The sequence below is a fragment of the Hirundo rustica genome, chromosome 16 (genome assembly GCF_015227805.2).
Source record: "Hirundo rustica isolate bHirRus1 chromosome 16, bHirRus1.pri.v3, whole genome shotgun sequence".
Classification (NCBI taxonomy): domain Eukaryota; kingdom Metazoa; phylum Chordata; class Aves; order Passeriformes; family Hirundinidae; genus Hirundo; species Hirundo rustica.
Genome location: NC_053465.1, coordinates 8,615,367 through 8,642,495, shown reverse-complemented (window position 1 = coordinate 8,642,495; position 27,129 = coordinate 8,615,367). Strand labels below are relative to the sequence as shown.

The 27,129-nt window shown below is 47.4% G+C and overlaps 1 protein-coding gene across 1 annotated transcript; it reads right to left on the bottom strand.

The window, feature by feature from the left end:
* Nucleotides 1-975: 975 nt before the first annotated feature.
* SLC13A3 (solute carrier family 13 member 3) lies at nt 976-27,129 on the bottom strand. The gene is made up of 13 exons (XM_040079922.2): nt 27,013-27,129; nt 17,717-17,982; nt 17,232-17,395; nt 12,669-12,735; nt 11,757-11,942; nt 10,749-10,874; nt 8,376-8,471; nt 6,586-6,690; nt 5,493-5,590; nt 4,145-4,257; nt 3,686-3,847; nt 3,205-3,342; nt 976-2,617 (listed from the first exon to the last, which is right to left on the bottom strand). The coding sequence occupies exons 1-13, from the start codon at nt 27,121-27,123 to the stop codon at nt 2,432-2,434; spliced, it is 1,818 nt and encodes a 605-aa protein (XP_039935856.1). The 5' UTR covers nt 27,124-27,129; the 3' UTR covers nt 976-2,431.

Here is a 27,129-nt window from a genome sequence, read left to right as displayed (position 1 = left end):
CCCTGGGAAACACAGGGGCTGCTGACAGAGCTGGCAAACAGGTCTTGGACTAAAGAGGTTTAGGATCCAGGTGCTTCTTACACCTTTTCTGGGTGTGCCAAGGCTTCATTGTGAAGCTTGGGTAAGTCACTGGTCCCCTCTCTGCCTCAGTTTCTCATGTTGGCACTGAGATCACAACCCTGCCCTGGCTGCATTTGTGAGATTCTTCCTGATCCCTGGATAGACAGTGCCACAGGCATGTGGAAGTGATTTTCGGAGACTTCTGCACAAACCCTGTGGTCTCATCTCTGCTCTCAAGCCCAAACAAAACCATCCCGGATTCGATCACAGATGATGCACCAAGTCAGAGCTGAAACCACCTGCGACCCCAGCATCTGCAAGGGAGCTGGACTGGGTGTTACCCCTCGGAACGGGATGATCCCAAAGCCCTTGCTGCCTGTCCTCCAGGCTGCATGGACAGAGGCAGCTCTGTCCCACAGCTGATGAGGATCCCCTGTAGCAGCAGCGGCAGCGGCAGCTCCAGCAGCTCTGGGCAGTGGGACCACAGAGCTCCTTCTTGCAGCACAGCCTGATCCCAGTTCCCAGTTCCCTGTTCCCTGTTTCCTGGCCCAGGACAGCAATCCCTTGCTGTTCACAGACAGCTGGCTGAGAAAGCAAACTGCAGGGAGCAATTTTCCCTTCCCATTCAGCCCATCTTTGCTAAGGCATGGTGAGGAGCATCCAAGCAGAGCGACAGTGCCCGAACCCAGCACAGCCAAGCAGAGCAGGGATTTGGGGTATGCTCAAAGGCTCTTTAGCAGAGCAGCCCTGAGATGCTGGGCCAGGGGTTTTCCCATTGCTCGGCTGCTTAACAGGACTGCACTGCTCTCCTGCTCCTCCCGGGGAGCCACTGCCCAAATCAGGGATGGAGCTGGAGCAGGGGGAGGCTCGGGCTTTGCTTTTCTCCCCTCAAACTACAGAGCAAACAGGACCATGTGACATGCTAACCAACGTGCTTTATTTTAAGTTTTCCACAATCATTAAGGATTTTGTTTGAACATTAAAGATTTTTTTTTTTTTAACTTGATAGATTAAAGTTCCACATTCAATTGCTTTTGGTGATTTCGGATCAAGCCCCTCAAGTTCCCACCTGCCACATCACCCCGAGGTAACCCCCACAGGGTAACCCCTGCAGCAGCAGCTGTGGCTGGTGAACATCTCCCTGCCAGCCCTCCCACCTGGCCCAGGGGGTTATCAGCAGCACGGGAGCAGGGGGATGCACTGGATCCCTGTCCCAGGCCAGTTCATCTTGTCGGCTCCACCAGTTCACATTGTCAGACAAACCGGTCCCAGCACAGGGATCCGGTCACTCACCTTCCGTGAAACAATAATCAGATCCTTTTTCATTCAATCATCTATTTCAATGACTGAGGATTTCAGTTTAATATTTTACATCCTTACAGAAAATAAAATAAAAATAATTGGATAAAACGGTGATTAAAATCACAGTCAATTTGCAATGCTTTCATTGAAAGTACCCAAGCAATCTGATTTAGAAAGACGTTAAGAATCAAAGCCTATTTTTAAGAAATGTCAATAATATTCCAATGCAACTTGTCCACTGACCTGTGACTCAGTGGGTCATTTGTGAGTGAGTCAATCTCACAAACCTAAGACTGGCCACAGTTACCAGTGGTGAAACTCCACCGATGCCCAAAGCGTTGTCAGAAATTAATTTGGTCCCAAAGCCCCGTCCGTGTACTCGGCGCAAAGAACCAGGCAGCAATCGCTGCCCCAGGTTTGCAAAACACCCAACGTGTTTGGAAACAAACTGTGACCTTCCAGTTTCCAAAGCATGGAGCAATGCACCGAGTCCTACCGACACGTCTCCTGAGTCACCCCTTCGCACACAAACCTGAAGAAATCGCCTTCGCCCTCCGTGAGAGAATCCCTCCTGAGGTGGCGATGAGAGCCCAGCCCTACACCCTGCCAGAAGCACGCGGCCACGCCGCCTTCTCCCCAGCCAGATTCTGATACACTCACTCACATTGGGTTGCACATAAATAATCCAGTTGCCTGCACCCCGTTGCCAGGGCTGCTTTCCAAAACGAGGTAGGGTATCAGAAGCTAGAGCAGCAAGGCTCGTCAGCTCTCATGGGGCAACAGGAATCTACCCAAAGATGCTCCACGCTTACAGGTTGTCCAGTTAACAACCACCTGTGACAGAAGGACCCCGGGAGAGTCGGATTTGTACCTGCAAAAGGTGGGGAAAGATCTCCAGAGAAAATAGCGAATGGATGTTGTGACACTGACCAGGATTTCTAAAAATAAAATTAAACCAGAAGGTCCCACAGAGTGTGAGCGGCCACGTGGCTTCTCCTCCTGTGCAAACTCTGACGATTCCAGTGCCCCAGTCCTAAGTGAGTGAGTCCTTCCCCGGGGGTGGCTTTGTTCATATTTTATTTAGTGCACTTAAAGTGACATTTTCTACAGCTGTCACAAGTGAGGTGGCATTTTCTGCATGGATGTTGGCCCATGCAGGGAAGGTCCCCAGCTGGAAGATGCTCTTGGCCCATGTGTTCATAGCCAAGCTAAGAAGCAGAACTCCCATAAGATTCATGAGCAACCCAGTTCTTGCCTACAAAAGAAATACAAAGACAGCTGTTGAGTTTAGACTGGACATCTACAGCATGTGAAGCACGAAGCTATTTGAATGCAAACATTATAAAAATGGAAGGCTTAATTGCTGTTAATATTAGCAACATTTTAAGCAGGCTTAAAGCCACAAAGGCCATTCTGCAGCTGCTTACCAAGCTTTGATCCATCAAAAACATTAACATCTGTTTAGCCTTAGGAATGTGAGCAGGAACTGGGACTAAGCCTAATTTTACTCGTAAGCTTTATTTCACTGAGCTGGGGAAATTTTCTTGTGTCCAGAAATCTGTGGAAATTGAGATGCTCACACTAGAGGAACAGGACAAGGGGCTGGGGGATGCTGACCACATTCAAGAGCACTTTTGTCACATTTGGAGCCATGGTGGCTCCAAACTTCAACTTCATACGAGCTCCTTCCATCCTGTGCCTTCAAACACTGTTGAGAACAGTATCAGACTTTTGTCTTCTCATTTTACTACTTATTCAAGTACTAACAATACAGAGAAAACCCCCTTCTTTAAACACTCAGGCTGATTGTTTTCATAATTTCATGCATCTAAAGGAACTTACCATATCCTTGACCATCAAATGTCCAGAGGAGAACGCAATTGAGTTGGGAGGTGTTGAGACTGGCAACATGAATGCATAGGAGCATCCTATAGTTCCTGGTATCATTAAATAGAGGGGATTTACTTTCAGACGAATTGCCTGGAAAACCAGAAAGGAACAGAAATGGAACCTTGGTGATTTGAGCTGCCAACAGATGAATCAAAGGGTGCAGACAGCCAGTGCCCTGTGCTCAGCCCTGTCCCACACTCTGTGACAGATGATCACATCTCTCACAATAAGGTCTGAAGGATCAGTATCCTTCCGTGTCCACGTTATGCTACAGGGCTTGTTGCTCCCAAGGGTATTGAAGAGCCTGAAGCCCAGGAGCAGGAAAATGCCCCAGTGCCTGTCCCAGCACAGACCCAACACCAACCTGCCCACCCAAGGGGCAGGGCAAGGAGAGGGCAGAGGAGGAGCTGGTCCTGCCATGGGATGAGCTTACCAGCTCTGCCAAGATAGGCAGGAAGATGATTATGGTGGCAGTGTTGCTGGCAAACTCTGTGAACAAGGCGATGACAGCCGTGATGAGGATGACAGCCACGGGGGGTGGCACCCCCTCCAAGGGATGCAGGTGGCCTCCTATCCACACAGACAAGCCAGACTCCTGCAGAAGGGGAGAGTCAAAACAGGAGTCATCCTCCTGCATCCCTGCAGGGGAACTGGTCCCCTCCTAGAACTTGTCCTCAGGGTGTCTCACAGCGAGCAGCTTGCAAGGAGCTGTGGCCTCTTCTGTTATCTGCTGTGTATTGTTGTCACTTGGAGCTGGAAAATACGTCCTTTGAGTGTGGTGACTCCATTGAGTCAAGTTTTCCAAAGCCAAATGAGAACACCAAGTGCCACCCTGATAAGATCCAACCCCGCAGAGCAGGATAATGCCACATGGCATCTGTGTGGGCCTCACCTCACAGCCCTTGGCCATGGCAAAGCCTCCTCCCAGCAGCAGGATGATATTCCAGGGCACCGTCTCTTGCGCCTTCCTCCAAGTCAGCAAGGGCTGGGTCTCTGTGTTTGGTGCTGGACAAAGAGGAAAGGCCTGTGTCAAACACCCACCCAAAGAGGAGCATCAGCCACTGGCTGAATGATATCGTGAGTGTGACAGCAGTGCTGAAGCTCCCTGACCATGAGTTACTGGTCAAATACACACATGGAGTGTCTTGAGTTAGCCAACTAAAGGAACAGTTAACTTAGTATCAGATATTTAAAAAAAATAAAAAGAAATTCTAGCAATAAAGTTTTCTTTGAGGCTTTCTTGTTTTAATATTTAATATCGGGTTAATTTTCTCTCTGTAAGAGACATAAACATTGTCTTCAACAGATGGGAGTCCAAAGAAGGAGTAAATTTTCTGCCATTTGAATTATAAAGGTGTTATTAAATTTCCATTTGTCCTTCAACAGCCAGTGAGTTTAACAGCAGAGACATCATCTCCCCTAAAAGCCATTTCTTAATATGTGATACAGTGAGCTCTGTTGTATGGAAGGATGCACTAATGGGACTGAAATTTCTGTTGAAAAAGGGCACATATTTTATCCACAGGAGGCCTGATTAAACGTCTTCCTGTGTATGGACAACACAACAAGTGTGCATGACTCAGAGCAGCTGCTATTTTGTTCCCACAGACCCCAGGCAATGCTCCATCATCCACAAAGGACCTTCATCAGCTACTTCTCCACATTCAGATCATCTCTTATTCCAAGCAGTTTGTGAATTAAAATTTGTATTTCACTGCTACTCAAGAGGACCGACCCAAGACTTCAAAACCTGCTGGAGAGTTTGAGCTTTAGGAGTTCAAATTCTAAATGATTCTAGAAACTGAGGAGAACACTGAGAAAGTTCTGAGTATCCCAGAATGGACAACTAGCCCAGCTCTGCCCTCTCAGAGGTCCAAGCTCCCCTCGAAGGACAGGAGCTGTTGGGAAGTCAGACACCAAACCTCTGTCCCACCATCAGGTCTGCTGTGGTAAATGAACACCCATTTCAGGTCACTTCATCCCACCACGGCATCAACCCTGACAGCTGCGTGAGCAACTGAGTCCTTCCTGCCATCAGCAGCAGGACAGTGACTGCCAAGCCTCTGCTGGGACTTCAGGAAAAAAGAAAAAGCCTCTCTAGGGTCAAATGGCACCTTCAAAGCACACAGCCTGTGCTGCTGCTGCGGCTCCAAGGGGGGAGCATCGCCTCCTGCCCCAGGCCTGCCCTGCCAGGACACAGGCAAGCCCAGAGTCCCTGCCTGGAGGTGTCCCCTACTCACCTTTCAAGTCAAACCACCACCTGAAGGACGGCTTTTGTGAAGGGAAGAAGAAGAGTATAATCACAATGGTGATTCCTGTAACCGCATCTGTGATAAACCTGTCCAAAAGCAGCAGAAACACTTGTAAGAAGCACAAGCCTGTAGAATTACAAAGTTTATAAAAACAGGGATTTACCAAAGAAGATTACAAGTTTCCATCAGGTCTGAACAATGTTCGTTGTTCACGGTCCTTTTCTTTTTTAATTCCCTGTCGAGCTACATTTCTACCAGGGGCTGTGAACCCCCCAGAAAAGCTGCCCTACAAAAGTAAAAACCAAGATCTAATCCCCTCCACACTGATCTTCTGGTTTTCTGATTGCAGAGTTATAAGGACAAGTTTCCTCAGCCTGTTGTAGAGAGGAAGAGAGACAGAGCCCAAACCACCTTATTTATATGAGCTCCTTGCAAAATCATCAAATTCTCAGGTGAAAGACAGGCTCCATCCAGTAAAAAGCTTAAGCATGAGTTAGATTTAAGGAGTTATTAACTGATAAGGAAAAGGTCCATAACTACTTTGTTATATTAACGAATCATTTATCAAACTAGGAAATTATTTGAAAAAAACCCCCCACAAGACTATGAAGGTCTCTTCTTTTAAGAAATAAAAACACCGTATCTGAGCTGTAGCATACCCTAACTGCTGTATCTATTAATCTTCACAAGGTATGGTTGTCACAGGGGACACAAACTTGGCAAAGTCAGGATAGCCCTCAGAATCAGCTCCTGACATCTCTCTTCAGTCTTCAGCCCTGGTGAAATCAGTGGATTGCCTAAAGAACTCAGTATTTCACTGTAAATATATCTATAAACTGCATTCCCAACATTAAATCCTAGGGATGGCCTCAAACAGACACCATCACAACTTCCCACTAGCTTCACGCACCTCCTCTAGGAGAGGGAAAAAGTAAAGTTGGCTCTGGTCCTTGATGCTCAGTTAATTTATTCCAGGAAACCTGAGCAATAGTGTTAAGCAACGCAATCAGAAACTCAGGAATGTCAATGACTTGGAAATGTTACTGCAAAATGGCAGAGTGGAATGAAGATAAAGTCTTACCCTGGTGCAAACAAGCTTGCCCAACCTGGAATGAATTTGGGATCCCTGGAGAACAGCAAGATTGCAAACATGCAGAAGAAGAAGAAAATTGCCTGTTCTGCAAACCTGAAACAAAAAGAAATGAGGTTAAATTGCTGATGTGCTAAAGGAGTGAATCCAAGATAGGATAAGTATCCAGCTCCTGCTGCAGCATCTTGGCTGAGAAGCGAGGCTGATTTTCTAAAAACAGCTACAGTGAAGCATTGGAACAGACTGTAAATCTCTTTGCAGATGCTGGTGTTTGCCAGCAATACTCTCCTATTGGAAGACATTAAGGAGAGGCAAGATGGAGATCAGGAATGTCACAACACTTGGATGCAAGGTTCTGGGTGTGGCAGAGAGCGAAGGCCAGGCTGCTCCTCATGGTCATTCCTCTGACCGTGCCCCAGCCAGGGATGGGGGCACTGCAGCTCAAGCAATACAAAAGGATGACTGAGAATCAAATCATATGTGAGACAGCAGGAACAAATTCCTCCAAGGTCAAAATCTAAACACGGTCCCTTAGACACATGACAAACAGCAGGGTAAAAGGCAATATCATTCACTAAGTATCTAGTGGAGTTAAGGTTTAACCACGATGATGCCTGAAAATACTATTTAAAATCTCTCTGAGCACAAGCAGGGGCATATAAGCCCTCGGGAAGAGGCTGCTTGAGCTGATTTTTAGTTATGGGGCTGCTAATCAAATTGGTAGAGCTCAGCTTAATGGACTTTCCCACTCCTAGATCTCAAAGTGGGACTTTGATTCTTTCAGAGACATTTTGCAGGCTGCTGTATAATGTACTGAATGGAACAAATAAACCAATTTCTTTCATTTACAGCACAGGCACAGAGAGCTGTCTTTGAAGAACCACTCCATGTTCCACACAACAGAAATAATTACAATGTCGGTAGCACGACACAAACATCGCTGGATATTCACAGCACTGCCCTGAGTATGAAAACATTATTTTACAGGTGGGGAAATACAGACCATTTAAGGATAAACCCTACAGTTTCAGCAGTCTTCAGCAGTCTTGGCTGCCCAGAATATCAGTGAATTGTTGGATAAATGCAGGGTTGGTTTGGGGGATATTCAGCTTTTCCTGTTTCCCCTCTTTTTGGCATTTCTCAGAAGTCTAAAACTCATGTTTGTTTCTGCTGGTGCCTTACTCCAAAATATAATCCTCATCATTGCAGTTTGTACCAGCTTTGACTTTCCTTGCTTGACTAGCATAGTTGAGGGAATTATCCAGAAAAAATAATGTGTTACATGGCATGGATCTGACTTCTTTCTCTGAGCTTTAAGATTTCTTAAAGTATATCCACAATCCATATGATTCATATCCATAACATGATCCACCAGCCTTCTCAGCAAATGCCTCCTGCTTTGCAGGACAGGTATGCACAAACCCTTGAAATCCAGCCTGTGTTGGTTAGCACTGAACACACACAGAACTGGGTTTGTTCCTGGAGCAGGAAAATCGTAAAGAGTAATTAAACAACCCAGCATGAATTCCCTCTATAACAGGAATGTTGTTCCTCAGGAGATCTGAGAGCAAGCTGCAGTTTGCAGTTATTCACACTAGCAAAGGTGAGGAGGCTGGAGCACCCAAAAAGCAAAGTTCAACAGGCTACAAACAGACTGAGTAGAAATACTGGTATCATTTTCTTTAAAAAGCTCCATTCCCCACAGTCCTCCAGTCTTAAAACAGGATATTTCCAAACCCACTTAATTTCTTTCTCATTTCTATCCCAACTTTACAACTCACTTTGTTGGACCCAGCTTCTGATAGTCCTCCTTTATCACCTCCTTGGCTCGGGTTTCTGCATCCACTCTTATATTTGATTTTTTTGTTTTCCAGCCCCTGCCAAGAAACACAGTTACATTTTTACACGCCTCTGACCTAAGTGACACATGGGAAATAATGTTCATTTTCTACACAGCACACGCAGGACTCAGTGTCCTTCTGCAGCACCTGCTCTTCAAGGTTCAAAGAGCTGCACATCTCTGGCAGCTCTGTTTGTGTTACCTTCAGATTATGAAGGCTAACAATGAAAATCTCTGCTGAGATAAAGGTAATAAGGCTTTATTTTATAGATCCTTTGTCTGTGCATTCATACAAAGGAGTCCCCGCAGAGGTGAGGAAGTTTCCTCTCATTTATATCCTGAACTGTTTCCTCCAGCATGGGCTGTGATTGCCAAATGAAAGTCCCAGCGTTGCAGGATTTCCTTGTCTTCCTTCCAAGCAAGTTACCTACTTGGGCAGAACGACTAGGAATAGGGTGACACAGAAAATTAATCTGTCCCTTCGTTTTTCAAGTCACTTGTAATTTCCTGGGTGATCCCAGGATGCTGCTGAGGATCAACAAAAATGTGAGGAATTTCTAAGTGGCCGGGAATGTTAATGTGCTCCTGGCTAAGCCTCTTAGCCTGGCTGCGCTGACTGCCCACAGTTTGCTCCTTTGTAGCATGTGCATACAAACGATATATTCATATCTTTCACTTCATCTCCCACCACTTCTCATGACACTGAACCTGGTTTCTAACACTGCCTGGGACCTTGATTGAACCTACAAATTTCTGTATCGGATGCATCTGCCCATCCCCGTGCTCCCTGCCCTTCTTCAATTCATTTATTGTTTCAAAGGGAAACGGTGGCTGGATGTTCTGTATAGATGAATGGTTGATCACTCAGAAGCTCCTGCACTTCAGGTTTCTGGCCCTTTAATTTCTTGATTTTTAGGAGTTGTTGCTAAGAGCCAGCCCACAGCTCAGCCTTTTACTGCCTTGTGGATTCAAGCAAAGCCCAGGTGTCCACCTGCCTGTGCCCTGCTGCAGACACCAAGCACCTGCCCACGGAGAAAGCCCAGCCACTGTCCCCAACAATCACAGCCCAAGCATCCCTCCAGGCTCCCGTGGAGCCCTGGCTGTGCTCGTGAAGCTTTGCAGTGTCTCCTCCACGGGGGAATTCTGGTATCTGTGCTGGCCCAGCTATCCCTGGGCTGGGGCCACGAGCCAAAGCAAACACAGAGCATCACGTTCTCCGAGCACCACGGCAGCTCTGCCTTCCCTCTGCCTCCCAGAGGAGCTTTGGCCCCTGCCCTCACCTGAGCAGCTGTGCCCTGCCCAGCCTCACCAGGGCAGCCCAGGCTGGGCTGCACCCGGCCCTGGCACACGGCGTGAGCAGCGCAGCAGCGGGAGCCAGCCCAGCATCGCACGGCAGCACGCAGAGCCTCCTGAGAAGCCCCACCAGCAAGCTGAGGACGAGCCTTTGGCCTTTTCTGGATTAAAACTTTCCCATTGATCTTTTTTCTTTTTTTTTTTTTTTCTCTTTTCCCTGTGTCTGAGACAGTGTAAATATTTAGACACCTGTTCTCTTTTTTTTTTTTCTCCCCCCTCTCCCCACATTTGCATTTTAAAGTCAAAACAACAATTAAAGACTTTTCTAAATATTACAAATTCTGTATGATCCCTGGAGGAAGCAAGACTTTGTTCCTGTCGCTCGTGAGAGCGTGGAAGGGGAAAAAAGGTCTCCACATGAGCGGCAGAGCAGTGCTGCAATGGCTTTAGGGTGTGCACACTGAGGGTTTGCATGCGTCCAGCAAAGATTTACCGGAAAAACATGTTATTCTCAGTTACAGATTAACACGTTGTTGTAAAATTAAGCCCTGTTTTGAAGTAATCTGTTCCAAACCCAGGTTTTTGCCCCAAGAAGAAATCCTGTCTCTTTTAAGGGGAGCTAAGATTTTATCACGGTCTTCAAAGCTAGATCCTGCTTTTCCTTCTGCCATTAAAAATCTGCCATTTACCCTCCACAGGCCAAGGTCAGGCAGTGAAACAACCTTTAGAAATTATACATTTAACTGAATGAATATAATACATACTCTGTACATGTATTTCAATTGGATAAAGTACATATAACTGTGAGATATCTTTAAAAACTTCCTACTGCATATCAGCATTTTAAAAATAGATTACTTGTTATGGGATGGGCCTGCTAGAGTTAGCTGTAAATTCCCTCACTTTCCAGGTGATGATCCTGGGTGATATCAGTAGATTTAGGATGAGAAGCATGATGAACACCCATTTCATAATGCTAATATAACCAGGCTACATATATGTATAGTGAATATCAACGTACCTCAGGTTAATTCCTCCATACAGGATGGAGATCCATAGCCATCCCATGAGAAGAAAAATCAGCATTAAAGGAAATGCAAACATAAACCAAGAACCAAAGTTCACCACATCACATTCTGGAAAATAACTAAGCAAATGGGAAAAATCAAGTTAATGCAAGATGGGAAAGCAACCCTTCCATCCACGGGTAAACAAGCATCTGAAATCAGCAGTGAAATATCCCACAAATCTGCCCCTGTGCATTTAAAAATGATCCCTGTGCCTTAGGAGTTATCTGGACCTAAGGAAATGTGAGGAGCGTTGTGTTGGGACAATTCCCAGGGCAGCCTGCCACCCACACCCCACCCAGCCCAGCTGTGCAAACCTGCAAGGAAAGATCTGGAAATCTCTCTCCAGATGATCAATGCCTTCCCTAAAGGTACCCCTGAACACCCAGGATTAAACCCTGCTACAGAAACTGCTGGAGAGTCTGGACATGAACCTTGCAGGGATTCTGCAGCGCCCAGAACAGGCTGTGTGAACTTCTTGTAGAGGCCAGCAAAAGCAAGAGATACCTGTGGGCACCTGGGCTGGCATAAATCTCTGCACATGGGAGGATTCTTTTATGACTCAGAAAACAGGCCAGAAGTAGTGGGTTCGTTATTTTTCTTTCTCCCATGCAGCAGTAGCTATAACTGCTCACAAAGCGCTACAGAGTCTGCTTCATCAAAACAGTTCCCAGGTTAATTGTAGGCGTGGAGCCAAGTCCCATTCAATTCAATGGGATTAAAAGCATCAGTGGGGTGAAGCACACATGCTCCAGTTTGGCTGACAGCCTCCCTGGCTACACTGGAAACCTGCTTGTTAAGTCTAAGGCTGCTGCACTCCCTGCTTTCATTTCCCAAAACGTTCTGGAAGGACATGAATTTTCCAAACCAGCCCTCAGCACAGAAAGGAATTTCCTGCAGGGATGAAGAAGGTGTCTCTGTCTTGCAGGGCTGCCAAGGATCCCCAGGACAGCCTCCCATACCTCTTCAGCTGTCCCAGAAGGATGAGGTTTGGTGCAGTTCCAGTCAGCGTTGCTGTACCTCCGATGCTGGCTGCATACGGGATTGAGATGAGGAAACCTTTCCATATGTTTGTTTTGTATTCCTCCTCCTTCTTTAAGTCCGAGAGAGCATCATTGGAAAGCTCCTTCTCCTCGGCCAGATCTTTGCTTTAAAATAGTCCAAAAGAGAATCCGGTGAAAGCCCTGGTTTAAATACAGTGCAACCACTTCAGAGCCTTGACAGAAGGAGAACTCCCAGTTTTTAGAAATCCAAGCTCCCAGTGTGCTCAAGGACTCCTCAGCAGCTCAGTGCTGCAGAGGGGTCTGCTTGGTGAGGTGCCACACAGGGCTGTCAGCCTTCAGAGGACAGAGCACCCTCAGACCCATCCACAGGAGCTCAGGGTGCCTGTGCCTTGCCCAGCCCCTCAGCAGCTTGTAACACTCAGCATAAAGTCCACAGGACTGCCAGAAGGAAAAAGAACTAAAATTTGATAGGTTTGAGGAAAGAAGCATCTGTTCCTGTGTTCCTGAAAAGATGCTTCCTCCCCGTCCTTGTTATCAAAGCAGGACCATCGCCAGTGTGTAAATCCTGGGGGTTTTACACCATCGGCTTCACACTGTTGATGTTCCTGAGAAAACCAAGGCACAAATCCCCAGCAGGAGACACCTCTGGCTATGATTTCAGAGTGGCTGAAAAAACCTCTGTAAGGATTTGGACATGCAGAGGGATGCTGGACACAATGAGGAAGGTTTCCATCATCAGGCTGCTAGTGACCGGGATGTTCGGTATAATCAAAACATTGCAATGATTGAATTTCAAATTCCTAACGCTTGGTCTAGCTCAGGGGATCATTCTCTCTCAACTCTCTAATACAAACTTTATAGTTAACTTACTCCTCAGTACTTGCCAGAAACTGCATCTCAGTTGGCACAGTGTAAAGTTTATTCTGCTGTAAAGATGCTGAAAAAGAAAGATGAGGACTTTAAAACAGTTCAAAGCATCTAGAAAATTCTCCTTGAACCAAACAGAGGGACGGAGGAAACAGCTACCATTTTAGAGGAGGGGCTGTGCAAATGAAGGGTGAGCTCACACCAAGGGGATGGGGTCAGGAGCACCTGGCAGGGATGAACATGCCCACCTCCTCCTGCCACTGCTCCAGCCCCACCACAGCACCCAGCTTCTCCTCCAACACCCGGGCCCTTGGTCCCTTTACAGCTTTTGCCACAGGCTGGCCTTGGGGATCTTCTAACACAGCCAAGGCTTCCAGGGCATCCCTTACCAAGTCACGGGTTTGGGGTGGGTTTTTTGGGGGAGGATTAACCGTAAGTCATTCTTAGGAAGAAACACTGTTGGGCCTTGTTGTATCTGTAAGGCAGGTTCCCCAAGGCACAGCAGGAGCATTTCCTGTCACTGAGCTTCATTCCCATGGGGTGAGAATTTTATATCTTGCAGGCATCTAATGTAGTCACCGTAAGGCTGCAATTCCTTCTTTAAAGACAAGAGTGAGGCACATTTGGGGATTAGGTTTTGTACCAGGTCCTGCAGAAGCCCCCCTGACTGCAAGGACCATTCCAAGCCCATCCTCCTCTCCACAAATGACAGACCCTGCAGGCTGAGCAGCCAGTCCCAGTAAACAGGGAGCTGCACACCCCTTGACCACACCAACACATGAGAGAACTCAGAAATCAAAAGATGGAAATACAATTCAATCACTCTCCGTTACCAGACCTGACACTAAGGCTCGTGGCATTTGTGGTCAGGGCTTGACCTCCTGAGGTTGGGAGATCTGCTACCAAATCCTATTTCCTGTGTTCCTCACTCGGCTGGAGCACTTGGGAGTTTTATCCACCTTCAGCCCAGCTGGCCCTTCCCCACCCCTGCTGGCTCTGCTGCCTCTCCTTGTCCTCTCTGTGCGGTTTTGGGCGCAGAGGTTTGTGTGCCTGCCCTTCCCTGCGCTCTGCAGACAGCTACATACAGAGCCCAGTTCCCAGTACTGCCACCCAAGCATTCCCCAAATTCCCTTTTTAGCCCAAACCCCAATCCCCCTCCAGCCAACGTGACCTAGAGATCCAAAGCACGGAGAGAAGCCAGTGGTCAAAGTCCCTGGCCTCGCTCTCGTGCGCGCCAAAGACACCGTGCTCATTCCAGCTCAGTGAGCCAAGGATTTTTGTGATGTCATGTTTTACACATCGCTAATTTACTGAATTGGACTTAATTGGCTTGGACACATGCTGAGCTTTCATCCCAGCCTTGCCACGATGAAGGGATGTAATTAGAAGGATGAACATTAACCCATGGTTGACTGTTGATCCCTCAATGGATTCAGTCCAAAGGCTCTTACATGTCTGTCCCACTGAAGCCCAGTCCTGACTCTGCAAAAACATTTCATTCTACCTCAACTTTTTTTTTTTTTTTTTTTTTTTCCCCTGCTAAGCTCAGACTACCAGCCCATCTGGGCAGGACTATCTGTGAGTTATCTTTCAAGGAAGAATTGCAAAGGTAACCATGCAAAGGAAAGCCAGGCATACTGCAGAGCTTTTCCTATGAAACTTGTAAAAAAGGAATAGAAAATTATTATGGGTCCATAAGTCAGAAAAGGCCAAAGATAACAGAGTTTGGGCCCAGCTGTACACACTTCTCACAGAGCAGTATGAGAATTCTGCAGCCATTTCACCAAAATACCTCATATACCTTAGAGACAAAAATGTTTTTTCTGGATGATTTTTGCTTTAATGATATTTTTACTGTTTCTAAAAGGTTGAGAAGACGTAAAACCAACTATTTCCACCCACGTAGGGATGCAGGCAGCTGTGCTGTGGCCATGCCCTGGTATTAGGCAGTCAAACCAGGCAGCAGTCCTAAAATGCACATTCCCCACCTACCCCTTTAGAGACAATTTCCAGGTCTGTGACACAGTTGCACCTCAAGCACTGAATGCAGTTTGTCTTGAATTTTCAGAATTTTCTCCGTGAAAGAAAAAAAGAATGGAAATATTTTCTTGTGATTTTTACCTGGAGGTATTTAAGGTGCTCAGAGAAATGAAATATTGCCAGTGATGGGTTAGTGGGCAGAAGCAGGACAGAGGTCAGGATCACTGGCACAGCAGCTTCCAGCTTGTCACACACCTATTGCTGGAGATGTCAGACAGAATTGCAGGGCCCACCTCCAAAAGGAAAGTTCTAGAAGCTGAAAAATGTCTGTTGGTGTTAAATTTATAACCCTGCTTTGATCCACCAGAACCAGCTGGGATTTCAGCCACCCAAACTCACTACCTGCTCTCTTGCATCAGAAGCCAAACATGTGAAAATGAACAAATTATTATACTCAGTTTTAGCTGCCAGTGACACAAGAATGTAAATATTTGCTGATCTACAACATGCTGCCCACATAGCTGAGCACAGACATAAGTGATTGGAAAGCCTGAGATTCTCTCATCAGGAAAAAAGTGTCACCAACTGATCAGAGATCACCCAAATTCAGGCACTGTGTGTGCAAGCAAAGTCCTACATAAAAGTGTTTTCATGCACTTGCTGAGATTTTTTCTGCTGTAAATCCAATGCTTTGAAATGTCACATATTCTTTATTATGTTTTAAATTGTTATTTTTAACCACCCAAATATTTTTTAGCCTCATGGACTCTACCACAGTGTTAGGAAACCAAGTCAATTGGCAAACTGATCATATAACGTGCCATTGTACAAGCTTTCTTCCACATACAGCTCCCTTCACAAATGAATCTGTCTTTTTTGGAGCACAGATCACAATTCCAATAGATTATAAACATTTAATAAACTATGAAATGAGTATGCTTTTTTCTCATCTGCACATCTCCACTCCTAAGTGTTTTTGACTGACTTCAGGTTTAGGGCTTCCTTCAAGGAACACAGCTTTGCTCATCCATTCAGAAGGATTACAGAAAAGGATGAGTCTACCTCGGGACACTAAAGTTCAAATAAAAAGTCTACATGAAAATATGGATTTTGGTGTACAAAATGTTGTACATTTTACAGGTGGTTCCTCCTTCAGTTGTATCATAAATAACTTTTTAAAGCTTTTATCTCAAAAAAACCCCAAACAAAACAAAAAAACCCCAAATCATCACACCATCACATGATATTTGCAAAGCATCACTTCATTCATTCTTTTACCTGAATGCCCCTCCCTTGCCTTTTCTGGTTTCTCTTACCACTGCCAGTGTTGTGAGTCAAGGATGTTAATTCTGTGCTTAACAGTCTCTAGGACAAGGGGGGGAAATCTTCCTTTTTTGTGTTCCCAAACTCTACTGTATTTACAGCCACAACTACACAGTCAGTTTCAGAGGCTGGGGACAAAAAGGTTAAAAGCAGACTGACAAAACACACAACAGGAAATTACAGCAAGGAAATCAATGGGGTTGATTTTAATAGAAGTGAACAGTCAAAAATTCATAAAGCAAACATGATAAAGAAACCTGGAGTGCAAATATCTCATGATTTCTAAACATCAATGATGAATGGTTAATTATGTCTTTATTAGAGTGTGCACATGTTTAAGCTTTCTTCTGGGGACTCCTTTATCTGCCTTAGGACTCAGGAGGAAGAAAGAAGCCATTGCTTTTAAATCACAGAGGCAGATGAATTACTAATTAGTGCAAGAAGAAGCAGAAGAAGCAGAAGAAGTTGTGACTACTGCTCCATCTATCAGCAACAGCTGCAAGGAGGATGTCAGGATGTCATTTGTGGTTTGCTGTTTCTCATCACTGTCTGCCAGAAGCCCAAAGTTCTGGTAAATGGTTTGTGAAGAGGGGGCAGGAGGAAAGCCTTACACGGCCACATACCCCTCACCTGTCCTCAGCCTGCTCAGGAACAACACCAAACAGCAGCATCGAGAGGGAAAAACATCACAAAGAACTTTATAGATAGATATTTAAGCTGCCAGCCTTCCCTTGAGTCCTTGCTTTCTCCTCCAGCTCAGGCTCCAGTTCCAGGGGTGAACAAATAGGAAAACAAGAGGAGAACACACGTGTACCCAGCTCACAACAGCTCCGTGTGCCACACGGAGGGACCCTGCACCATCACACATCACCTGCCCTACCTACAGCCCTCCCTGGCTCCAGCTATGCCCACAGCATCCCTGCAAATCCCACCACCACTGTGCCCCAGAGCTGGCCTTCATCGTGTGCCAGCAGCAGGGTTATGGAGCAGGTCGGCTGGGCATCGCCGCTTTTTGGGTTTCCTGGCCGCTGGTAAGCATTGCCTCCTGCACGACATGAGGAAGGGGCAGGGTAAAAGGGAGTTTTCTTGCCAGTATTCTTCCACCATGGGAACAAAGCGTGCAGTAAAGTGGAACCAGCCCTGAGATCGAGCTGCAAGCTAAGGAACATGGTATTTGTGCCAGTGAAGCCAATAAAATGGGGCAGAATTGAGAGCAGCAGGGCAGACTTCAGCTGGCTTATACTACTGCCCTGTCTCAGTTACCTTGGTTTTCTTCATTTTCCCTGTTCATATCCTTAGATGTGTCTTTCTCCCCAAAGAGGCTTTTTAAAATTGCATTTGCAATTGGAAGCATCATAGCAGTGGAGGCAGTGTTACTTAACCACATGGACAGGAAAGACGTTGTCAACATCATCCCTAAGATTAGTCTGAAAGAGAGAAAAAAGGAAAAGCTGAATTGCTTCACTTTGGCAAACTCTCTGACACAGTAGGAGGAAAAGCTCATGTGCAGAGATAACAAAACCAATACCAAAAAGGATTTCTATGACCCTCCTAAAACTGGATGGAGCTCAAGTATGGGGCTGAACCAAACGATTCTCCCTGGCCCAGGGGCAGACAGCTGAACAAACACCAGAAGCTGGAGAAAAGGGGGTGTGGACAGCCCCACTGCAGGAGCAGCGCAGCAGAGCCACTTCCCCAGCACCTGCAGCTCACATCCCCCATGGAGAACCCCCTGCTCCTGTAGTCACCTGGCTGGCTGCACTCCCACCAACATGAGAACCCGGAGAGCAATCCTGCGGTGTAAATTCCACTCCTCAATGGCCGAGGCCATGATTAAACCACTGAGGAAGAGGAAATTGGTGTCTAAAAAGTATTGTGGGCAAACTTTGTTGGATGGGAGGATCCCCAGGAAGGGGAAGAGGACGATGGGCAGCAGAGCTGTCACAGCCAAGGGCAGCGCCTCCGTGCACCAGTACAGGGCCATCAGCAGGATCACATAGAGACATCTTCCTTCCTGCAAAAGGAGGAGAGGAAAAGTGAGATGGGGCATTACAGACATCCTGTCACTTGGAGACACTTAGAGAAGCAAAATGCTCCAGTTACTTTCTTAAGGATACAGCGCTTCTACCAAATCATTTCAGTCAAGTACAACATCTTCCCTACACTTTGTGAGGAGTTCAGGACTGATCTGAGACCACAGCAAAACCAAAATCCTCCTTGACTGCCTGATCTTCCCATATGCTGCAGGCTCACAGGCATCAAGCAAGGACCCTCTGGAGAGCAGGAACTGTCCCACAATGTTGATTTCGGGCTGGCACTGCTGCTAACATGCTCAGGTGTCTGACACATTTAATGTCCGCGCTTTCCCTCCCACTTTCACGGACCATGCTCTCTACAGATATGCAAAAACAGCCTTGGGAGACGTATGTTCCACACATTTGCAACAGGCAGCACACAGAAAGGTCTCTTTTCTTGGATCAGAGTCTGCCAAGAGATTTGTGAGGACCCATTCCATGGCAACTCATGGCAGCCCCTCCGGAAATGGGTAAATCCAGCACCCTGGTGTCACAGCACCTCCCGCGGGCAGGCATCGCCCGGCATCGCCCCAGCCTTGGCCAAGGCTGGCAGAAACCCAGCGCCCCCACGCCGTGGTGTGAATTCATCCATCCACCCAGGAGGCACAAACGAGACCAAAGCCATTTGTCACGACAGCCACGGCCAAAATAACGGGCAGGGGAAGGAAGTCGGGAGAGCGGCACCAAGCCCAGGATGGGGGAGCCCAGCGCAGAGCTGGGCTCGGTCACAGCAGGGCTGAACAGGGATATTGTCAGCAAGCACAGGCAGACTGCCCACAGCACTATAAATAACTGCTGAGAATCACTTGGAAGCCTCAGAACTATTTATTTTATCGTTTTTCCAGCTTGTTGAGCAGGTTGAATTGCTACTCAAAGGCACCCCTGTCCCTCTGCTGAGACCTTCCTCCCCTGGACTGAGCCTGGGCTTCAGAGAGGGAGATGATGGCTCTGCTCCCTGCCAAGGCTGGGGACAGCATGGGCTGGGGACTGTGGGGAGCTGCATTTTGGGGGCAGTGTGGTCTCAGCTGCATCATTTGAGGGCTCAGCCAGGCACCAGAGCAGGTACAGCACAGCCGCCACGTGCCTGTTCACCTTTGAACAATTTGCTCCAGGCCTGGGCTCAATGAGGTCAAAACCAACATGGATTTCTTGTTCACTACATCTGCAAGTGAGGGTTTGAAAGGTGGACAAAATGATAGAATTTCTGATTTGCTTTTAGCACCCAGGTTTGCATTCACAGGGGGCCCCGCTAGCAAGCACTTCGGTGCTCATGGAAACATGAACACGGCAGAACTGAGTGCAACTGATATTTTTTTTCATACATTAATTGTAGCAGTGTCAATGCTTCATACGAACCTAATTTTAGTGCCAATAAAATGCCATATGAGAGTGTGTGAAGCAAAATCCCCAGGCTCAGCTCAGCCCTGGCACCTCTCATGGGCTCCCCGTGCTTCACTTCCCCCAAGCCAGCAGGACCAGAGCAGCAAACCTGGCAGTGCTTAAGTTTACAAAAATAAAGAATCATGTTTTAAAGTGTTTGCCACTAGATTAGTGATTTAATTCCTGTGCCAACTGATAATTTCTCTTTTCTATGGTTCTTTTCATATGCCAAACAAATAGCTTTGCTCTCATTAAGCTCTTTTCCATTTGATTTCCAAAGGCCATGTGGATAATTTTTTTCTCCCACTGGCAAAATATTCTTCAGTTTCCTGAAAGGAAAAGTGCACCAAAGTCAATTTCAAAATAAAGACACTTTGGCTCTTACAGGAGTAGAGCTACTGAAAATATTTAACAATGATACAAGAGCATATCAGTGAAGGCTTTAATTAACTTTACAAAATAGATGATGTACAATTAAGAAAACTAATTATAAGTAATGGATATTTATTCTCCAGTGCATGGAAAATGTTCTGGAAAACACTGCAATGAGACACAGCATCAATCTAATAACTCCCCTTCACTGCAAGATCAAAAGCCAAGGGGTAAAACCAAAACAGTGCAGAAAGAACTGCTATGTGAAAGGCTTCCCTGAATTTTTGATACCTATATGGATCAACAGGAAACCACTTAAAGAAAGCTGTAGTGCTGTTTATCCAAATTATTCGACCCTAAAAGAGGACAAATTGCAGCTTTTTGTGATAAGACCACCATTGAACAACAAAGGAACAAGACCTACCCACAATAACTTCAATTTCAACCAAGCCTTCCTCAGAATGAAAAAAAAAAAAACAGTCATCAATAAAATTGTACCAAACTCTAGATGAAATTGAAAGCTTTTTGATTTCAAGATATTTTGCAAGTGTCAATTTATTGATGTCCCCAGTGTTTGGTATATTTGGGTAGCACACAAACAATCAGTGCTAACAAATGTCAGGAGAATGGTCCTTGAGGGATTTGGCCAAGGGTGCCCCTGGACAGGCTGAGCTGAACTCGCTGCTCCCTCCACGTGATCTTTATCCTTCGATCCCTTGGCTGCATCCTCGTCAAGACTCCTTCCACTTCTCGTATCTCCCTGCAGCTCTGCATTCGTGTTTTTCAACAGAGTTCTATCAAAGTTCATGGTGGCACATAGGAACTTTAAAATGGATCTTGTGATCGGGTTAATTTTGCAGCCATTTAATGATTTCCAGGAAAGCGCTGGTGGCTCTGGACTGCAGCAGCTCTTCCTCCTGTTGCTCAAGAGCCTTGGGATCGACCTCTGCCCCTCCAGACACAGATCCTGTCTTTGCTACACTCAAAGCACCGGGGATTTTCCACGCTGGGGGACCTGCTGGGCTATGGCAGAGGAAGCCAAACCACGAGGTTGTCTCCTGTGGGCAGGAGAGCTGGCGGTCTGCAGGAAGGGCAGATGAGGAGCCCCAGGGAAAGGAGGCTCTGGCAGGGAATGTGGGTCAGGTAAGGCGAGCTGGCTGGCCCAGGCAGAGCACTGAGACACAGGCACAGCCAGCAGCCCCCGCTGCCAGCCTGAAAGGGACACCGGGGTCCTCAGCTGGACCTTGTTCTCCATCAGACCCAGCGCCCACAGCTTCCCCACCAGGCAGACTCAGTGCTCAAAGCAGCCCTGCCTTGCACTGCCAAGCTTTGGGTTTTCTCCATCAGCCCCCAAATGCTGCATGGTCACCACAGCCCCAGCAGCTCCCCCACCACCCACCCTATAACCACGTAAAACAGTGGCAGACAGGGCTCCTCCAGGACCTTGATACCAATACCAAGAGAGATTTTGGCTGAATTTGAACTTTTCAAGCCCTTTTATCCCTTTGCTATCACAAAGAAACATCCTGCCTGTGATATACAGAACTACTCGGAGCAGAAAAAGAAGCGCTGAGTGTTCTCATGCAACAGCTGTAACTGTGCTACCGCTCACTGTGCTCACTGCCTGCTCTCCAGCAGGATGGATATGTGAATCTGATTTCTACTAACCCAGCTCCTGCAAGCATTATGTAATCTGGACACAGCCCAAGCCCTGTTTACCAGCCTCCCTGCCAGCAGAGTCATTTTGCTCCCCCTGGTTATTTGCAGAGTGGCTAGAAAGGGGCCAGTAACACAGGGCCACAAAGCTGTAAGAGCTTCAGGGAATCTATTTTCCTCTGCTAAAATGACATAAAGCTTATTAAACACTTTCATTTAAACTTCTTGAGGAATTTTGTAGTTGGCAAAAAGAAAAAAAAAAATCTTGTTTTAAAATGAGACTGCTGAAGCTCTGAAAAAGTGGGTAAATTGGGTGTGTGGCAAAAAGTCACCAATTCAACAAATAGCAGCCTGGTGGATTTTTCACTGCTTTTGTCAACTTTCACACATCCCATACACTCAAGTATCACGTTAACCACCTTGGCTGTGGGTAACCAGTCCTGTAGGTGTGTTGAGCTAATTACATATTATGATCTCCCACATTTTGCTGGGCTTTTTTTAATACTTCCCAAGGGAGGCTACAGATCAGCCTGGCACGTGGTCAGCATCCCTGGTGATCTCCATCTGCACTGGGGCTTGTAGAAATACAAACAGTTTATTGGGGCACAACAAACTCTTCAGGCAGCTCTTGCAAAATTATTGTATGGGAGTTGTCTGAACATATAGACTTTAAAGTAGCCAGGGTTAGATATATGAAAATTTTAATTTCCATTTATTTACTGTCACAGTAAAAATATTTATTATCAGTCAATTTCTTATGCTGTAGGATTGCACTATCAGAACTTTGCTCAGTATAGAACAAAAATGCTTCACTGAATGTGGCTTTTTCCGCACTGTCCATCTGGCAACAGATTACAGCATTTGTGTTCATCACCCTCAACACCCTGCCGATTTCTTCCTCAATTCTTCCACATCTCTTTTCACAGAACCACAGAAACAAGTGGTTTGGAAAAGACCTTTGCAATCATTGAGTCAACCATTGCAGACACAGGCAGGAATCAGGCAGACATGTTTTATGTGCAGTTGTGTTTTCCAATTAATATTGACTCTTGCCAATAAAGACTTCCCTTTCCCCCAACCCAAGTTTTGCTGCTTTCACATCCTCCCAGTGCCAGCTTGCTCTTTGCCAGGCTTGCCCTCTCTCTGGACTGAAGCTCACAGAGGATGTGGTAAAATGTAGTCACCGTACTTTCAGTTTTCCCCCCTCTTTCCCCACTGAAGCTCTTGCTCTCATCTTTTAACTGACCATTGCTTCCCATTTTGTGAAACTGGCCATCCCAAATCACCACGCACAAACACTGCAGAGATGGACTTTGTGTATGAAATGTAAAATCAGGCTCCAACCAGTTATTTCTCCTGCCAGGCTGCTCTCTAGACTGTTCCCTGCCTGTCCATGCTCCTGCTATGCTCTGCAGCCAGGACCCAGCTCCCCTCCGGCGTGCAGGACAACCCACTCCCATCCCCTTTGTCTACATTTGCATCACGCCTCTGCCCACAAAGACGCCCTTCATGCTCTTTGCTTTCCAGTGCAAGCAATGTAATTTTTCTTCTGGAAGATCTTAAAGTCTCCTTGTTCTAACCAGGAGGACCCATCACATCCAAGTTAATTTTAAATTGCTCTATGGCCACTGAGGAAGTCAAGTCTGTTTTCTGGAGGCGCTGGGCCCTATTTGCCTGCTCAGGGCTCCTTTTAGCAGATTTGGCTGCCTCAGCTGTTACCAAGCCAAGAGGCTGTAGACATTGAGTTCATTAGAAGCTGTTGGAACAAGCTCTTTGCACAGCTCATTAAAAGTGCCCCCATGCCCCTTCCAGCAGAACAGTTCCTCCAGCCCCTCCTGCCCTGCCCCAGCTCTTTGCAATCATTCACAGCCCTCCGAGCAGGGGGGTCTCAGGCACTTCCACTCACGGGACGCACATTCAGCCATTTCAGCAGCAACCAGAGCGTGAGGTGACACGCAGACCCTGTGCAGAGAACTGGCTCCACACAGAGCATTTCCTTCTGCTCCCTGATGGGATGGACACAAGCCACTGTTCCAGACACAGCTTGGGGTGAGCACCCTGAAGTCTCGGCAAACGCACCCACAAAGCAGAAATTTCTTTTCTCTGTTGAAGAGAAAGGAGGTTGTAGGCAAAACCACTGACACAAGCCTCCCTCTCCACAACCACAACCTAAAGAGGTCATCAATTAAAGACAAGGGCAACTAACAACAGCAGTGCCAGCCCTGTCACCATCCCTCTGTGAAGGGACTCACACAGAGGTCTGGAGAAAAAACCACTGCAGAGTGACAGCTGGCAAGGGCTCTAATCACAGCTTGAAGATGTGGATGCTGGAGTGCATCATTGGTAAGCAAGAGCAGGTTTGATGGAGGATTTTCCAAAAAGGATTTTGTTTCCAGGGGAATGTCACTTAGGTGTAGGTTTCGCTGGAAAACCCACTGCACCCACATCACAGGGTATCACTCAAAAAGGACATACTAATCCACATTCTGTTGTGTTCTATCGGCTTTAAGTCAAGATTTCCTGGTCTCCAGATCCAAGTGAAATGCTGCCCTTGAAACAAAAGCTGAGGTGGCTTTTTATAGTGGAAATCCCTTAGGAGATTGCTGAGCATCCCAGTAGGGAGAACGTAAAGAGTGACATGATGGAAAACAGATTTTTAACATCAGCAGAGCAGCAAATAACTGCAGAGGTGCCTGTAAAACACATTCTCGCAAGGCAAGGCTCATCCTGAGACCAGCAGAGGCTGAGCCTCACCCTTTCTCATCTCCTACCAGTTTGTGTTGCACCCTGCCAGGCAGCATTCTGACCATCCCAGAGGGAGCACAGGTTTCTCCAGCTTGTCCAACGCCCCCAAGTTCCACATGGGCAAGCACTCGGCAGCATCACTGTTGTTACAGTGACCACACATCACTGCAGGAGCTCCTCCTGCCCCAGCCTGCTGTCCCCGGATGCCCTGCTTGGGACAGGCTCCCAGTAACTCCAGCAGCAGCCCAGTCAGTGGAGTTCTTGCTGAACACCTGCAGCAGCTCTCACGACCCGGCTGCCCAGGAGAGCGCGAGGCCGGGCTCCAGGCCCGTGTCAGGACACACCGCCTGACTCTGGCGGTGCAGCCGAGGGCATGCCTTCGCCATCACGCGCCAGGACAGCTTCCACACTCTGCCACCCCTGATCCCCTGCCCGCTGACCCTCGCCTGCTCCTCCCCCGTGCTGTTTTCACACTGTGGTTGAAAGCATAACCTGCTCCTTCCTCTGCCACGGCCCCTCGCGGCTAGGGCTGCGGGCGGGGGGTCAGGCAAGCTCCAGACGTCAGAACTTAATCCCCTGTTGATGCAACAGCAAGTTTCTTTTCTTGTTGAACAAGTGAGAGAGTTTAGTGTTGAAACCCTGGATGAATCATTGACCCTGAACACGAACAGATACAACGGTGTGCAGGAGTTAACAGCTACAGGTTCCCCCCATGCCAAACCCTGGGAGAACCTGGGGAAGCTGCAGTTGGACTTGCTTGAAATGTTGGAGTGGTTTCGCTCATGTGAGCATCCAGGTTTTGACAGACACCAGCACAGGTACCAGCCACTGTCACTGCTAGCACCTCTGATGCTTTAAAGCCCGTGGAGAATGAAGAACAGACCCCCAAGGTGAGCAGCAGAGAAGCCAGATCTGCCAGAATCTCCTCCCATTACCACGGCTGTATCCCTGCTTTGCCGCCCGCGCAGCTGCAAACATTTCCACTTTCCTGACACCACCTTTTCCTTAATAAAACAGCATTGACCAGACCACCCTGTTCATGAGGTCCACCCTGAACTGCACCCTGGAGTGGGCTACCAGCTTACTGGAGGAGCTGAGTGGGTGTGAGCAGCACCACAGAGACATTTTTTAGTTCTGTACACATACAGAAATCCCTTTCCTGAACATCCAACTCCCTGTACAGCCTGCATGACACTACACACTTTTACCAGCACACAGAGCACCTAGATCAAGGTGCTTCCCTTGACATGTGACTCCTCCCCACAGCTCTGGGTTTATCTGTGATTTGTTCTCACAATTAACCTCTGCACAGACCAGGCTGGAGCTTGCACTTAGCATACAGTGCATCTCCTCACTCTCTAATCCTATCTCACAATTCTACCAAGTGCCAAACAAAATGCTATTAAATACACTTGAAGTCATTTGTTCAGCTACTGAAAATGAATGTAGAATTGTAACTATTCACTTATGAATCCTCAAGGGAATTTAGTACCTATTGTGAAATGTATTTTCTGCTCCTTAAGGCAGACATTTAGCATATTCATAACTCAGCCAATAATATAAAACAGAGGGAAAAAAAGTGATATTAAATCCAAAGAAATGTCTCTTTTAATATATGGTGTCACTAAATAAATGGTCAATCTATGTTATTTTTAATTTAACAGGTGCATTTTGTATCTCAAATTAGAAGATTCCACCCGACAAGCACTGAACAGGCAGAAGTAAGTGACAACTTTGTGTCCTTACAGCACCTAACATATTCTATATTCACTACACACTGATCATTACTTATTTTCCGTTGTAAAAAAAGTCATTCTCAAATGGATCTGAGTCAGAGCATGAGGGTGAAATCCTGCTCACGCTGAAGTCAATGGTGCAAAATTCCACAGTGTCTTCACTGCCCCGTGGACTTCCACCCAAGGCTCAGAGGTTCCAGCACAAGAGCTGTGTATGTAGGACAGCCAAAAAAAAAAAAATCCTCCAGCCCCCAAAGCCTTGCCACAGATTGCTTTATGTGCAGCTCATCACATGCTAGAGCACAAACTTTAAGAGCAGACCAATTTCCACATTTACAAAACACCGCTTATCTTACTCGCAAAGCCCTTTCAGATACCGCCCCAAAGGTCCCGCTGAGAGTGCTGTGGGCGGCACTCGGGTCCCCCGGCAGCCCCAGCCCTGCAGGTCCCTGTCCCACCGCCGCCACCACTGCCCGCTGCCACTCCCGTGGCTGAGGGGATGCGCCAGCGATGCCAGGCGGACTCTCAGCACCGGGCACTCACTTTCTACCCCAGCTCTGCAAACCCCTCCCTGGGTGATGCTGGTCTTTCCTCAGTTTCCCCAGATGCCATTTGGGCGCTGCTGATAAAAACTACAGCGTCCCAGCAAGAGGCACTAATTATTGCCACTGAGCTTGAGCTGATGCTGACCCACACGATCCTCTCGCCTCCCAATGTCTGCATAAGAACCATTAAACACAATTCACGTTATCTGTCCCTTCTTTCCCCCACAAACCCGACGCGGCCGCAGGATGCCCCCTCCATTCGCACTTCAAGTTGTTGCAAAAGCGTGAGGAGCTGTGCAGCCCACACTCTGCCATCCCCTGCCTCCATGGAGGGTGACCCTCTCGAGAGCCAAACACTGCTGGTGCTGAGGCCAGCGGTGGCACGGAGCGCCCCGGCTGTGTCCCCGCTCCCCCAGCTCCCGGGGTGTAACACCTGTTCCCGAGGCAGCGGTCCCAGTTCGTTCTCCCGCCCCGCAGCGTGTCGGTGCCCGTGTCCCCAGCCCGCAGCGCCCACGCGGGGTCCCGAGCGCGGTACCTTGGGGGGCAGGCTGAGCAGGATGGGCACCAGCGCCAGCGGCGCGCACAGCAGCACCACGAACCTCCGCACGCTCCACGCCTTCTTCACCAGCGCCCCCAGCGCCGCCATCCCGCG